The 15,721-nt window shown below is 44.1% G+C and overlaps 1 protein-coding gene across 1 annotated transcript in view; it reads left to right on the forward strand.

Annotated features, from left to right (window-relative positions):
• The window catches only part of CACNA1G (calcium voltage-gated channel subunit alpha1 G), a 142,411-nt gene extending 135,986 nt beyond the window's left edge, over window positions 1–6,425 (forward strand). The window contains exons 37-38 of the mRNA XM_053994424.1: window positions 1,402–1,571; window positions 5,324–6,425. Of these exons, the coding sequence (XP_053850399.1) occupies window positions 1,402–1,571; window positions 5,324–6,178 (1,025 nt within the window). The 3' untranslated portion in view covers window positions 6,179–6,425. The remainder of the gene's footprint in view (window positions 1–1,401; window positions 1,572–5,323) is intronic.
• Window positions 6,426–15,721: the final 9,296 nt, after the last annotated feature.

Genomic DNA, 15,721 nt, shown 5'->3' on the forward strand with positions numbered 1-15,721 from the left:
GCAAATCTCCCATTACCTTCAGTTGAGCTAGAATTTATGGGTCTCTGTAACAGTCATGAAATTCCTGACCACATGAAAGAATCATGTTTGCTGCAGAGGGAATTTCCAGTGCTTCATTGTTGACCCTTAATTTGGATGTATTTGCACTGTCTTGAACAAAAACTACATCAGCAAGGGACTAGGTAATTTATGATTCCCTTCTTTTTCAAAATTTCACTTCCCAGCTTCAGTTTGGAGAACCTGAATAGCCCTATCTGACAGCCCCGGCTTTCTGGGGACAGGCATTGCACCCTTGTATATCCACAGGAACAACTGTTCCACTGAGATGTAGCAGAAATGCTTTCGAGAGGTAAAGCTGATGTCTTATAACCACATTAAGCAATAAAACCTTTTCTGTTTTTCTCCTGCTGGTGAAATTCCAATCATCTTAAGCAGGCCAGAGTGCTGGGAGGTGTGTAAGATCCCCAGATTCTGACATATCACTTGTACCTACAATGTCACTGCTTTTCAGGGTGGGGGAAGTCACTACCACCTGTTTACAGTTTGTAATATTATAGAGTGCTTCTGAAGACAGCAAGAGGTGCCAGGCGCCTCTAATAAATCACCACAAGCAAACCTTAATATATCAAGCTGAGAAGGTTTTGTTGTCAGAAACACTGGCACTTGCAGGAGGCATTGTTTGAATACTCCTTGGTAATGGGGCTGTTTCTCTGGGAAAGATTCCAGGACAAATGAGATTCTCTGGGATGCGGTCCAGATTAAATGAATTGTTTTGAAAAATATTGAGCCTGTGTGTGAGGGGAGCACACAGAGTTTCAAACCTTTTAGAAGCAGTGGCCAGCAACCATGAAGGGTCACAAAGAGGCTGGAGAGTACGTTTCCTTCTTCTGGGAGGCTTTGTAAAACCAGCCTTGAGAGCTGCCAGGTGCTCTTCCCTTTCACTTCATTTCCAGTGGATGCATGCTGGTTTGGAAATCCCAGCAGTTGGTCTCCATGCAGGCTCAGGCATGGAGACATCTCCTAGAGCCTTTTAAAGTCAGATGTTTGCAGTGCTCAGAATTGCGGCTGCCTGTGTAGTTACTGGCCCAAAAGCAAAGATGCAGGAATTGCCAGTTCAGATGAACTTGTAGTTCATTGTCTTCTGTTCTTAACAGGAGCTAGTCCCAGTTGTATCAGGGGAAAATGCCAAGAAAAATGAAATAATAGACAATGCTGGAGTAATTTATTAGTAGATGGGAGGCTTTTTCCCAGTTCTGGAAAGCCAGTTGCTGAATTCAGTGGTTTTGCTGTGCCTGTCTGATCCAAGATGCAGCAGAGCAGTTTCCTCTGGGAGGTCACTGAGTTTGGGACACAACCCTTGGATGAACATGTCCCATTTCTGCCTCCTCTCCCCCTTGCAAGGTTCAAAGGCATCAGTGCAGTCACAGCCAGCAGACACCAGCTCCCTCCTGCAAATCCCAAAGGACCATTTCCACCATGCAAGAGCTCACAACCATTTGGTGGGGGAGAGCAAGCCCCGGATCTCCCAGCAGGTCCACTCCCCTTCTGCTGAAAGGCTGCTCCGCAGACAGGTAAGCAGAGTTATGATCATAAACCTGCTGGTCTTTTATATTGATGCATTTCCTGGTTAACCGTGCTTTAAATTCAAGGAGGGATTCACAGAGAAACCTCCAGAGAACTGTAATTCTCCTACAGAAATAACAAACTAGTTGGTGGTTTTTGATCTGAAAGCCGTTCAGGAGTCTCCTAAGAACATGCATGATGAGTATCATGTCCTTTGGCAACATGCCTAAATGTTCTCCATATTGTTAGCACTTTATTTTTTAAAATCCTCTTCATAAATGCAGCCAAATGCTCCGTAGGGGCTCGTTGGGGTTGCGGAACTCATTCTTAACTGCTGTGATTTTTTTGGTGCTTGAAAGGACACAAGAATTGCAGGCTCCATCCCAGGCCACCCCTCCTGACTCTTCTGGTTTTCTGAAAGAGAAGTGTTTCATGGAAATTGGTTCTCTCATATGCAAAACCATCATGAGAAGTATACTGGTTTTACAGTGAGAATTGAAAATTAAAATATTTTTCCATCAACTGTGAGCTTTTAAAAAGTTTGACTTTATGCACAGCAGAACATGTTCTATTTTGCAGCCAGTTTTATCTCTGGTTTTTGCCTGGCATTGATTTAAATCCTGATTCAATCAAAGATCTAAGGGATCTAATCAAAGATTCCAGTCTGGTTGATTGGAAGCATAAGTTTAGACTTATCTTTTTTTAGTAAAATACTTAAACTTGTGCTTCACTATCACAGTTTTAAGCACATTTCAATGATTGTGCAGCTGAACCGGGACCAGAAGCACATCTGATTCAAAACCTCTGCTTTATTCAGTATTTCCATGCCTGATTTTACATACACAAAGGGGATCGGTTCTATTTTTTCAAAAGCAATTTATTTCCCATATAAAAATAGTCTCATTTCTTTAATCTTTTAATCAACATTGACAAATTAGACAGTTGATTCATTAAGCTCTAAAAATGGATGTGAAGTACCAAGGTTAACAATTACATTAGTCTGTAATACTAAATTGACATAAGAAATTCCTTACATCTATTCATTTGCATGGGGTTGGCCAGCTATCCCAATCACCACTAATGGGGAAACTAATTGATGTCATGATTCCAGTTCATAACCACTCTCTCTTGCTTTCTAATGAATAACAGACCCATCCTTTTGAAGCAACCTAGGTGGAATAAATTACCATGTTAGCCATCTTCTCCAGTCTAATTTTGTTCACATCTTTGACAGCTTCTTTTTGTAGACCTTTTCATATGTTTAAGTCAATTTATTGCCCTTCTTTCCTCCCTGTCTCTGCTCATGCAGTGACATGAACATGCTCTGGGAGTGACAGATCAGAGAGCAAAGAGTTTTGCGGCAGTGAGCAGATATAGTCTGTGGGCAAACCCATGAGGGGTTGCCTTGGACAGGCTCCTGAGCAGCAAGGAGCTCCCAGTCTGGCTAATGGGAGAAGTGAAGTTGTTCTGGTGATATTGCTGTTACTGTTAATTGCAATCTAGATGGCCAGACACTGGGTAAGGTCCTTTAAGAGTCAAAATTCCCTTTACAGCCCCCAGCACTTCTGCTTGCTCAAGTGCTCTCTACTTGACTCCTTTTTATTGCTACCACTAGTATCTCACTAGCACATCAAACAGCCTAAACTGGCAAAGCTGTTTGGTTTTCACTACCTGTTTATCCTTATCTTTACATATACTGCATGCAATTCTGATTTGGCTTTTTTTTCTTTCCCTTTCCCTTTCCCTTTCCCTTTCCCTTTCCCTTCCCGGAACTTCCCTTCCCTTCCCGGAACTTCCCTTCCTGGAACTTCCCTTCCTGGAACTTCCCCTCATGCCCTCTCCTCTCCTGAATCCAAAATAGATAAACCTTGTCCATCACATACCTGGTCCTTGCACTTTCCCTGAGCATTAAAACCTATGTGTTTAACCTCCCTTTCCCTCCAGAGTGCTGGAGGGCAAGCACAGCCCCCACAGTAACGTCCAGTTTAGACTCCGGAATGTTTGACAATTAGCGATGCACTTGAAGAGGAAGATGAGTGGATCGGATGCTTTGGGAGAACATTCCTGCTGAGGATTGCACTCCTTAGTAGTGCATGGCACAAAGGCTTTTCTCCAGAGGAATTCTACCTGAAATTAAACCTATATTGATTTTGTAGTTCCAGGACTATGTATCAAAGGTGTAGCCCACACCAAGCTGTGGCTGCTACAGGTGTACACCCCTCTGAGATGGCAGAGGGTCCTTTTATTTTTCAAACAAACCACTAAAACCAGTAAAACATTTGTACTATTACTACTAACAACAACCACAGATGCCTGTATCATAGAGAAAGAAAGAGCTGGTGGTGACTAATACTGTCGTGGTGTGCAACACAGGTTGGTGTGCAAGCAAAAGTAATGACAACAATTACTTTTTGCTTCTGTATTCGACTTCTGTGTGGTCTGTGTCTCTTTTCAGGATATGAACATGATTTCTTCTCCCAAATACTCATTAAAACTACTGGTGCTGAGGAGACCAGAATAACTTCACTCCTGACTGATTAGTTGCCAGCATTATGCTGTGAAATTTTAACTAGAAAGGGTTCATCAGCACTGGATGAAATTGTTTGCCATATTAAATATTCTCTGAGCTGTCCCCGTTGACAAAGGGAGTGCAATGTGCAGATGCTACAATAGACTATGGTGTTTCTGTGCACGCATGGACACACCGCATCTGACAGCTTTGCTGGATAGAGATCATTTGGCTCAAAGCATCCTTGTGGGACAACATTTATAAAAAGTGTATGATCATTTTGGGGTGATTTGTCACAAAAATATTCCTTAGCATGAGGAATTTCATCATTTCATCTCCTTGCAGTTTTCTAAAGGACTGGGACCAGGTGTACACATTTCTTCCAAATTTCCCTGTGAAGACTTTTGGTTTTAAGTTCAATTAGAAGTGTTCTCAAACAGATACTCTGCCTTTAAGGGCCAGTTAATGTGGCTGATTTATAAAGCCTTTTGGCAAGGCCTTTTGACAAATGAAAAGGCAAACCCTTCAAAACATGCCCAAGGTTCCCTTTGCCAGCGGGCACTGATGCTGCATAAGGTTCCAGGCAGCCAAGGCAAAATGTGCCTTAGGAAGCCTGAACTTAAGCATCAGAATGAATTGAAATAATTACGGATTATTATTAGTCCAGCTTTGGATTCCAGTGTTTCCAGCTCCTGCCATAAGATGATGCAGAGTCGTGGCTCCAGCCTAGGGACCAAAGCCAGGGACAGGCTGTTGCCTTGATGCTGGCAGACAGTGGGGTTGCTCTGGTGTTACTGGCTCTGGGGATCCTATTCCAGGTCCTCAGCATCCCCTGAGCTAAAGGGAATACACAGGCTCACTTGCACATCTTTCTCTCCTGCTCACACCTGGGCTGCTGAAATTATTGAGGGCTTTGCTGTAGACCTTCATCCTTTGCATAACAAGAACATGAGTAAGTTTGGGTGGGGGCATTCTGGTTTTGCAGCCCTCCATCCTTAGAGGAGAAAGCCAAAGGTCAACCATTTAGGAAGAGTGAAGGGCTGTCACACAGGGACAAACCCACAGATCCCTGATTATTGGTAGAACCCACAACACAGGTTGTTGTGTTGGGTCAATGGGTCTGTGCTGAGGGATCTCAGCAGAGCTGAGTGCCCTATAAATGCTGTGCCTTGCCTGTACTAACCTTTGTTTGGTCTGTCTCTCTCACCTGGCAACTCCTCTCCTCCCCAACCCCTCTGCGCTCTGATACAGATGGCTATAAGGAACGACTCTCTGGATAGCAAGGAGAATCTCCATACCGAGGTGAGTGAACTCTCTGACCCAGATGTTCCCACTGTGCCCAAGGAGGAGTCACCAGTGGCTCTGCTGCCCTCAGAAGTGAATGAGTTGGCTGCCTGGAGTCGGGCAAGCGTCCATACACAGCAGCTTTCCCACAATCAGTATAATATTTCAAAGCAGGCACCAGCATCCTGTGCTTGTGCAGACTCGTATCAGGAGACCCCTGAGGATTCAATGGACCAAGAAGTATCTGAAATCAACAGCTCCTCAGAGCCTTTCACTTCAGAAACTTGCACAGCCTCGAGTGCCTGTTCGGAGGGTCAGCCTCTCACACCTAAGAGGAACATGGGCAATACCGGCAACATGATACTGAAGGACCTGAAGAAATACCACAGTGTAGACACCCAGGGTCTGCTAAAAAAACCGCCCTCTTGGTTAGATGATCAAAGGAGACATTCAATAGAGATTTGTTCCATAGAAAACAGCCCTCAGCACCATTCCACATCCAGCTCCTCTGGCTTTATAAGTCAGGTGGTCAGTGAAATGGAATGCTTGCAAGGTACACGACAGAAGAAGAAACTGAGCCCTCCCTGTATATCTATAGATCCACCTGACGGGCAGAGTTTGATACCTAGAGCACCCCACAGCATCTCACCTGCCAGTGGAGACGTTTGCTTGAGGAGGCGTGCTCCATCCTGTGAGTCCAAGGATTCAATGGATATAGGGGATTCACTGCATCCAGACAGTATGTCAACATCTCCTACCCCAAAGAAAGACCTGTTGACACTTCCTAGCTTTTCCTTTGATCAAACTGAAATGGACCCCTGAGTTACTTTTCTGTTGGTGCCAAATGTCTTCTTCCTTTCATGTAATAGAAAAAAAAAAAAAACAAAAAACTCTGTACTCCAAAATGGCACTGGGTAAAAAGTTTCCAAAGAAAGATTAAAGAACCAGCTGGTTAAAAGAGTGGTTAACCTATATCACGCTTACTTAAGCATATGTTCTGCTTAGGTAAAAGCAATACAATGTGCAGAATCTATATGTATATTATATTTTATTAAATTAATTGAATCTAGTATTGCGGGATGTAGTACATTTTGTGACTAAAGACTCATTTAATTTTCTTCTGTTTTATTTATCTTGGAATATTTCTGAGATAAAGTTCGTTTTTATGAATATTTTAACCTAAAAAGTATATATTTAATCCCTTCTCCTTTTTTTTTGTTTTGTTTTGGTTTTTTGTTTAGGTTTCATTTTGTTTTGCAAAGCACAAAATGTAGCCAATTAGTGCATTACAGAGGAAATGTATCCCACAGTCAGCAGTAAATAAGGATTATTTAATGTAATTTATTTTTCCCCTTGAACTTCAGTGATATTCTGGGAAAACAATTGTTTGCGTAGTACAGAAACGCAGTCACGATTTTTTAAGAAAATATTCCAATCTTGCATAAAATTGACATTCAGAGTATGAAAGCAAGTGCTCAGACCCAGGAAGGTCCAACATGCTGATGCCTGAAGATGGTGAAGGCAGAGCCATTTAACAGTACAAGATGTTGAATTATTAAAAAATCATAGTGGATGTTATAGATCATCCACTGGCAACTCACAAAATCATGACAATGGCTAATTTTTATACATTACTAGGAAACAGACAACAAAGGCCTATGGTCACTTCTGAGATGTCTTGCAGTGTCTCCAGGATGGACTTTTTATTTTGCTGAGTTTTACACCTCCCTCATCCCTCTGTTTTCAGTGGAGCTCCTCCTCTCTGCACTCTATGGAAAGGAGAGTGAGATCCAGTTTAATACTTGCAGTGAGTGAAATCAGGGCAGACATGGCACAACAATGGGCTTAAGCACATGCCTAAAGTTAAGCTCTCGCCTAGAATGCCTGGAGGTTGATCATATTAAAGTAATTCTTGAAAATTAAAATCATATGCTCATGTTCTACTGAATCAAGGCACTACTGCAAGTTGTTTTACAGATTACATGGAAGAAAGTCTGCAGGTACTGAAATGACTGCTGATTTTCAGTAAAATGGCCAGGTATTTTGCTATCACTGCTAGAGTTAATTTACATGACCCCGACTGCAAATTTTATTTCCAATCTATCAATAGCCTTAAGCAGCAACATCATGGTACAAAGTTGAATACCCAGAATTCATGTCCTTACTTTATAATATCAATCATCTAAAAAATTACCTGTTTACTCATGTGCTAACATCCTCTGCCAAAAGCAATCTGTAAAACTGGACAGCACAGCCTGAAAACCACGTGATGTTGGCCCCATTCGACACCTCCCCCTCTTCACATGACTGATGGAAGCCAGACATTAACTCCACTCCACTTCCATGAAATCACATTAAGATGTAAGCTAAATTGGACTGCAGGCATGCTTTGAAGTGTGCCAATAGTCACAGGCTTGAAACCAAGTCCACAGATCGTGCCAACACAGGCAGGAGGAGGATTTGTGCTAATTCTGTTGGTCGGGAGTTTGTAACTTTTTGAGAACTACCAATCTTTGCAGATCACTACAACATGCTGATCTTCAGCTTTTCATCCAGAAATTAGGCTGTTTCCACCACGTGTATCTGCATTAGCTTGGAGTGTACACACAAGGAGAAGATACTGTTTGTACCCCACAGTCTATGTGAGGTCCTAAGCCCCTTTATTTTCACTTGAGGATGTTTACTCCATAAACAATCCCTACTGATTTACATGTCCAGAAGAAATGTAAGGGCTTTCAGCAGGAAGTCAGGCAATCAGTGTATTTGAAGCAGGAAGATTAACATTCTGTACTATTTACTGCAGTTAGATTAATTCTTGGCTGGGACATTTTTCCCCTCTTCACATAGAGGGCCCATATAGAGCCTGCTCTCTTTGATATGCCAGCCCAAATCCAGAGATAAGCCTGTCTAAAGCAATGATTTCAAACAAACCTTTCATCAGTTCTTCTCTCAGATCATATTTAAGGAAATAATAAAATTACAGTGCATTAAGCCTGAGAAATATTCATAATCCCTTTTTGGTTTTACACCCATAACAAGCCTTAGCTTTTCCTTTTACATGTGCTAAATAGTTTGGGAAACTAGCTAGGCCACTAAAATTGCCATCCCTGGTTCCTCAATGATTAGGATAGTGTTCACATAGCTGGAATGATACTACTCTTCAGATCCTTCCTTACAAAAAACCCACTGAATGTTTTAGCTTAAAATCATGGCACAATACAGTAACACGACGTTAATCCAAATGTCCAACTCCAAATGTAACAGAAACCCTAACAGTCTTCTATTTTAATACTTGGGGTTTCGCCTACTGACGAGGTTTGTGGAAGTAACAAAAAAGTTTACATCATACATGAATATTCAGTAAAGACTAGCCAGTAAAAGAAACTCTATGGTGATGCTTTCAGGAAAAGAACTACATGTAAAATACATTCTTTTCTAAACCAGATAAGTTTTTTTCCTAGATGCCGTTTTGAAAGACAAATACAAATGTACTGCAGGCATGCAATAATACTCAAATCATTTTAAAAAACCTTTGGGGGGGTTTTATAGAATTTGACTTTTTTAAACAAAATGTACAAAATCCACAGGAATTCTGTAGAATGGTTATGTTGATAGAATTTTTTATATTTTTGTAGAAATCTATAGAGAAATTGTTAAAAGTCTGCGCAGCATTTTGGCAACAGAAGCAGCTCTTATCTTCGAGTTTCTTTTCATAAACCTGGAGCCAGACCTGCTCTGTTACAACACGTAGAGCATAGTTTCATAGCCTGCATCCAGGTCATGTTTGTGAGTCAGCAGCTAAGCTAAAGTTCCATCATATTGCAGTGCAATTACTGTCCAAGAACTCTATCCATATAAAACACCCCCCCTCCCCCCAAAACTCAGCCCCTGCCCATGGTGAAGTAGTTGCATGGCTCTCCAGCTCATTCAAGCACACCAGCACTTTACTACTGTGGATTTACTGTATGCAGATGGGAGGAGGATATTTTGTTATTGCCAGTCTGACACAATGGGGGAAAAGAGATTGCAGACATGTCTGGAAAAACGTAAATTCCGTTCTTGCAGCCCTTCACACATAGAAGTGATTTTTCAAAACTTGGTTAGAGGTTTGTACTGTAGATATTTTGGAAGAGGGCAAAGAACACTGTTTTTGACTTCTGTGGATTGCACTCAGAACTAGGTGTGTTCAAGGAGAAAATAAAAAACAAAAGCATTACCACTGTAAATTAGGCTATGCCCCAGTCTCCCCTTTTCTGCCCCTTTGGCTATAATAACCCATGTACACTATTACGCAAGGTGAGTAAAGTAGGCACAGTACCATAGCAATGTCCATAACAACCTAGTATATATGACAGAACTTTGTATTTAATAGTTAATATATTGTTATACTGTATCGGGTATATAGGCCAAAACGAGGTCCTTTAGTTGGGGCAACAAAAGGTGGTACTCATGGGGAAAATTGGATTTGGATTTGAAAATTGGAAAAAGGATTGAATCCTTTTTTTTTTTTTTTTTTTTTTTTAAGAAAAAAAAAGAAAATAACAAGTGTAAATCTTTACAACTGACAAAAACAAATGTGTCCTATTAAAAGCTTTTGAAAAGAAAAACAACGGTGCATTTTCCTTTTTTTGTTGTTGTTGCTGATGATGATCTGTATCACTCCAGGCAGTCAAGTCCTTGGTCATGTTTTAATTGTGAACAGTTGGAGAAGGTATCAGATAGCAGCAGCAGCCAGGAGACTGGAAGGAAGATTGGGAAATGATGGCCTTTTGTGAGCAGTTTAATGTGACTGCAAGCAAATCTGGCCCTGGACAATGCCCAGGGTGTGCAGAGTGACCAGCAAGAAGATCGGCTGTACCTTTATGGATCCCTCTGCCCTGGCCTGGCAGGAACAGTTCTGTGCAAGGCTTGAGGATGTCAGGACTACTGCAGAGAGAGCTGCAGTCAGTGGGGAGAAAGCACTGAGGAGAAGGGACAGATCTGATTTGTCTGTGAAGAAGATGCTGGACTTTTTCACTCATTCACATCTTTGGAATTTCCAGCCTGAAATCCAGTAGCATTTCCTCCTGTCATTTAACTCCTTGTAAAGCAGGAGTTGGTGGGCATGGCACTGCCTGGGGGCTGAAGGGCAACAGAGCTCAGGTACTGCTTAGGTACCCCAGAAACATTTCATAGAATGGTTTGAGTTGGGAGGGACCTTAAAGTTCATCCAGTCCCACCCCCTGTCATGGGCAATGACACCTTCCACTAGACTGGGTTGCTCCAGGCACTGTCCAGCCTGGCCTTGGACACTTCCAGGGATGGGGCAGCCACAGCTTCTCTGGGCAACCTTTGCCAGAGCCTCCCCACCCTCACAGGGAAGTATTTCTCCCTACTCTCTAACCTAAACCTGCCTTCCTTCTGTTGGAAGCCATTCCCCCTTTTGTTCTGTCATTACAGGACCTTGTTAAAAGACTCTCCAGGGGTTTTTAGTGAATGACAGGTGTAGCTCCTAACATGAGATCTCCTCTCCCCTGGGGAGCAGCCACTGGAGGGAGGAACCAGACACTGGGCACTCTGGAGACCTGCTCCTCACTGCTGGGAATGATCTGATTACTCTGAAGCAGGAGAGACCCTAAACTGACATCCAGACCAGTTTTGCTGTCTAGAGGATGTTTTGATAAAGTAATCTCTCAGTAGAAAACAGCAGGAAGGATACTAGTCGTTAAACAGAGGGAAAATGTGTATCTGTTCAAAATCCTGTGCAAATCCACTCCAGGTGAGCTCTATGATATGCCTGTGTTGCCCCAGCTGCGGGGCCAACCTCACCAGGCTGGAACCACTGAAATGCCTTCCCGGCCCTCCAATCCTGGAGGATCCACTGGGCATTAAGGTAAGCTAGGCTGAGCCAAGGAAGCAGAGCCTCTTACAGGCTCAAGCACTTCACACCTCTGTGCTCTCAGGTGAACTCAGTTCTTTATGGGCAACAAAAAAATCACTCCCTTTCCAACATCAGGGTTCAGAGGAGCTTGTGAGAGGGCTTGTTTCTCTTCTCTGTTTTGTGAGTGTTCCTGTATGAAGCTCTCCTGTTGAGTTTGCTGTGGTTTTTCAAAGGCTCCAATCCAGGCTGGCTGCTTATGGGCGTGCTCTCCATTTCCTGAGCTTGGGCATGGCACTTTTTATTCCATTTCTTGAGTAATTGGGATGCCACATGGAACCCGGTTGCTTTCTATGCAATGGTAACGACGCCTAGGGAAGCAGCACTTTGAACTTAATTTATTTCTTGGTTCAGAGAGGTGACCATGTCCTGCTTCAGCAGAGCAGTGTCCCACTGTGTGCACACCACATCCCTCAGTCAGAGCTCTGCTAAGCCCTTTAAGATGAGAAATAGGAAAGGCTTGTTTGTACCTTCTGTATTTCAGGTGTTCCAGAGATACAAACTGAGACACAGAAACATATCTAAAATGTGACCTGCACTAGAATCCGCCCAAAATAAAGTTGGAAAAAACAATTTAAAGAAATGGCTCCCTTATCACCATCAGCACCGTGTAAGGGACCCGCTGTGACCAGCTGATAGAAGTGAGGATCCTGCAGATCAAAGGGTTAAGGCCAGGGAAGTTTTGGGGGGACCAAGCCCCACTGCCCGGAGCTGGACGAGCGTCCGATGCCAGCGATGTCCCACAGGCACGGCGGCAGCGACGGCCGCGCTCCAAGTGCGGCGTTTTGCTCCCACCTAGTGGGCGTCGGGGGAGGGGTCGGGCGAGCTGCCCCCCTTACCGGGGCTGGGACCGCCTGTTACCGGGGAGAAGGCTCAGCAGGACCTTCTGCCTCCCGTCAGGTGCTGTGTTCCCGGCTCGATGCTGCAGAAACAGCGCAGGATCGGTATGTCTGTGTTTGGCATCACAGAACCGTTCAGGTTGGAAAAGCCCTCTAACATCACTGACTTAACCCGACACTGTCAATGTCACCACCAAACCCTGTCCCCACGTGCCACATCTACTTGTCTTTCAGATGCCTCCAGGGATGGTGACTCCACCACTTCTCCTGTTCCAGTGCCTTAGCACACTTTCAGTGACGATATCTTACCTAAGATCTAATCTAAACCTCCCTGGCACAAGTTGAGGCCATTTTCTCTCGTTCTTTTGCTTGTTACCAGGAGAAGGGACTGACCCCCACCTGGCTGCACCCTCCTGTCAGGGAGTTGTAGAGAGTGAAAATGTTCCTCCTGAACCTCCTTTTCTCCAAGCTGAGCTCCCCCAGCTCTCTTAGCTGCTCATCAGACTTGTACTTCCCCAGCTCTGTTCCCTTCTCTGGATACCCTCCAGCCCCACAATACCTTTCATGTAGTGAGAGGCCCAAAAATGACCCCAGAATTTGAGGTGTGGCCTCACCACCACTCAGTATAGGGGTATAGTCACTGCCGTGATTCTGCTGGCCACACTATTGCTCACACAATATATAGGCTCAGATTTGACCTTTTTGGCCAAATAGTTTCTAATTCTGAGGAGATTTTCAGTCACTGAATTTATAAAAATCCCAATTATGGGAGGAGGAGAGGAAGGATTTCTCTCACTGTGGCAGAGCCCTGTGTGCTTGGCACTGTGCAAGCTGCTCAAAGCCACCATGCCCCTCACATCCACCAGCACTGCTGCTCCCTGGTTGCTTGTGCAAAACCCAGGGAGACAACAACCCATCCTGGGGCTCTCTGGCACCTCAGAGGCTGTGGCAGCACCTGAGAGGTGTGCTTGTCCCTTCACATCATTTTAAACACATGTACAACACAGTGCAGGGTTCCATGTGGGGCTGTGCACTCACAGCAGCTCCGATCCATCCACAGCCTGTGAGCTCTAGAGAACTTTTAACCTCTGCTTGGCCCAATGTGGGAGGAGGGGGAGGATCAATCTAGGGTTTGGGGTTTGGCCGGGCTCAGGCTGAAGTGCCTGTCACTAGATGGCAATGCCACAAAGTGGGAAGTCCCACCGGCAGATTGGTGAACACAAGCTCAGGCTGCACAAGGTCCCTGAGACCTGCAGTTCCTGTTTGCTTTGGTGTGGTCATCAGCAAAAGCCTTGCTGGCATTTTCACAATTGAGGGTGACTGGACTTTAAGTTGGTTTTTACATGTTGTATTCAATGCTTTACTTACATTTAAAACACACTATCCTAATCCTGCAGCATCCTCTGGCATTTTCCGTTACTGCTTGAGTCCCTGGATGCCATAATTGGCAAGTTTTCAGCGGTCATGAATAGATTATCTTTCCATATCTATTAAATACTTTAAATAATGTAGCCAGAGACCCCAGCAGCTCCAGCTGGGAACTGGAAAGAATGGTTAAACCACTTAATTGCTTACTGTCCTAACAGTTATTTTGTGGAAACAGGAAGCAGAATACAGCTGTTTTGGGGAAAACCAGGAAGAAGTGAGCATAGGAGTCATTCTACAAAGAATATACACTGAAGTGGACAGCATGTGCCATGCTGGCACCTGCAAAGGCAGCACAGAACTGCACTGCCACATGCCACTAGCTCAGTGTGGCTAACGGCTGGTGACAACTCCATGTTTGTTCAAACAAAGCAGGACCAGGTGTTTGTATTTATGCAACCACTGTGTGCCCATTTTTTGGTGAAATCCTGAACAGCTTCAGCCCATTAAAAGTAGGAGGAGTTTGGGGGGTGGCCAAGTTGGCAGGGAAAAGGATAAGCTGTGACAATTTTGTCAAGGGCTAAAGTAGGTATAGTTTGGGCCTTAGCTCCAGAAGGCCCTAGTGCCATGTGCTTTTTGTCTGTGGCTGTTCATCCATCACTCTGAGCTCCACCTGCAGCCAAGCCACTCACAAGCCAGGGTGTGTTACACCTGCCATGGCTTCTGCCAACCTCTATAGGCACCTAAAAGCATGTCTGTGGGATTGTCTAGCAGGTGAGAGAAATGCCCGGTGCATTTAGAATTCAGCTACTTGCAGCTGGAGCAGCTCCAGGATCACTTTGGGGTGATCTCAGCAGTACTCAGCATGTCTAAATTCTTCTCCTGCTCATTGCTCTCAGTATGAAGTGCAGGAGCAGTTATGGAATGGGGCAGGTTGGTATTACACACAATGTCCTGGAGGAGTCATACAAACACCATTTTCTCCTTTCACAAAGACTTGATGAATTATATGGACCCCCACCTCACCCTGCAGTATAAATGGCCTTACAGTGCAGCTACAGGCCAAATGGAGTGTGGACCCAAGCTCCCTGTGCTGGCTTCCCAGGGAACTGCCACCTCTGTACTTCCAGTCAGGGAATCTTGCTTTCCACTCCTACAAAGCCATGTAGCTGATATGTTCCCAAAAGCAGTGGAGTAACTAAAAACTGGGGCTGCAAATTCCCAGCCCACTCCCTGATCTGTTTTATCATAGGACTTCTAAACTGTTCATTGCATGTTCCAGAAATGAGGAAATTAAATCCTTTCGTGCAAGAAGGGAGGTGCACACATTTGCAACAGCATTGAGAAGAAGAAAGCCCAAATCTGCTGCTACTCATTCAATGTTAACTTTAAGCAGAGTTTGTTATAAGTTCCCATCTTATGTGTGTTAAAAAAAGGTGTGTCCCTCTTTTTATGAATTAAATGTATAGGGCCTTGCTGTAAATGCACCCTCTTTGGCAGGCATTTTTTTCTTACCAGCTGTAAAATGTGACACCTCTGTGGGTCTTGGAAAGGAAGCTGAGCCTTTGCTGTTCCAAGCAGAGAAAGAAGGTGATATTTATAGTCAACAAACACTAAAACTGTGATTTTCAGAGCTGCACATGCTCAAGACATGCCCAGCCCTCAGCTCTGAATGTACTTTATACAGATCTCTTCAGGAGTTGACCACACTTCATCCTGTTAATGCTGTTCATGCTTTGAGAATTGGCATGAGGTGTGACCTGGAAAGCAGCCTGCCTCATACCTGGCACTGTGCTTACACAAACAGCTTCTCCCTCACGTTACCTCCTGTCCTGCCCCAGTCAATCACTCCAGTTGATATCTAGGTGCTCCTGCATTGGCCTGGGTGTGCCTGGAGGCACTTCCTGATTGCTCTGGCTTGACCCACTCAAGGTGTTAGTAGGTGAAAAGTCCCTTACTGTGCAGCTGGCATGAAAAAGAAGATTCAAATGCATTATTACTGAATGGATACAGATCAGATCTTGCCACTCCCTGGAATAGAGAATAAATATCCGGTGAAAGGAGGTGAGTTTGTGACACCCTGACATTTGTGCCAAAGGTGCCATTTAATTTTCCTGCAGAGCCAGCCTGCATTTGAGGGTCCATCACAGGAGTAATGACATGTTCTAGTTACCTCCATCTCCATTCCCATCATTAAAAGGAAGCAGGACCAAAGTGAGCTGACCATGATAGTGCTTCAGGCTC

Source organism: Vidua macroura, chromosome 19, assembly GCF_024509145.1.
Source record: "Vidua macroura isolate BioBank_ID:100142 chromosome 19, ASM2450914v1, whole genome shotgun sequence".
Classification (NCBI taxonomy): Eukaryota; Metazoa; Chordata; class Aves; order Passeriformes; family Viduidae; genus Vidua; species Vidua macroura.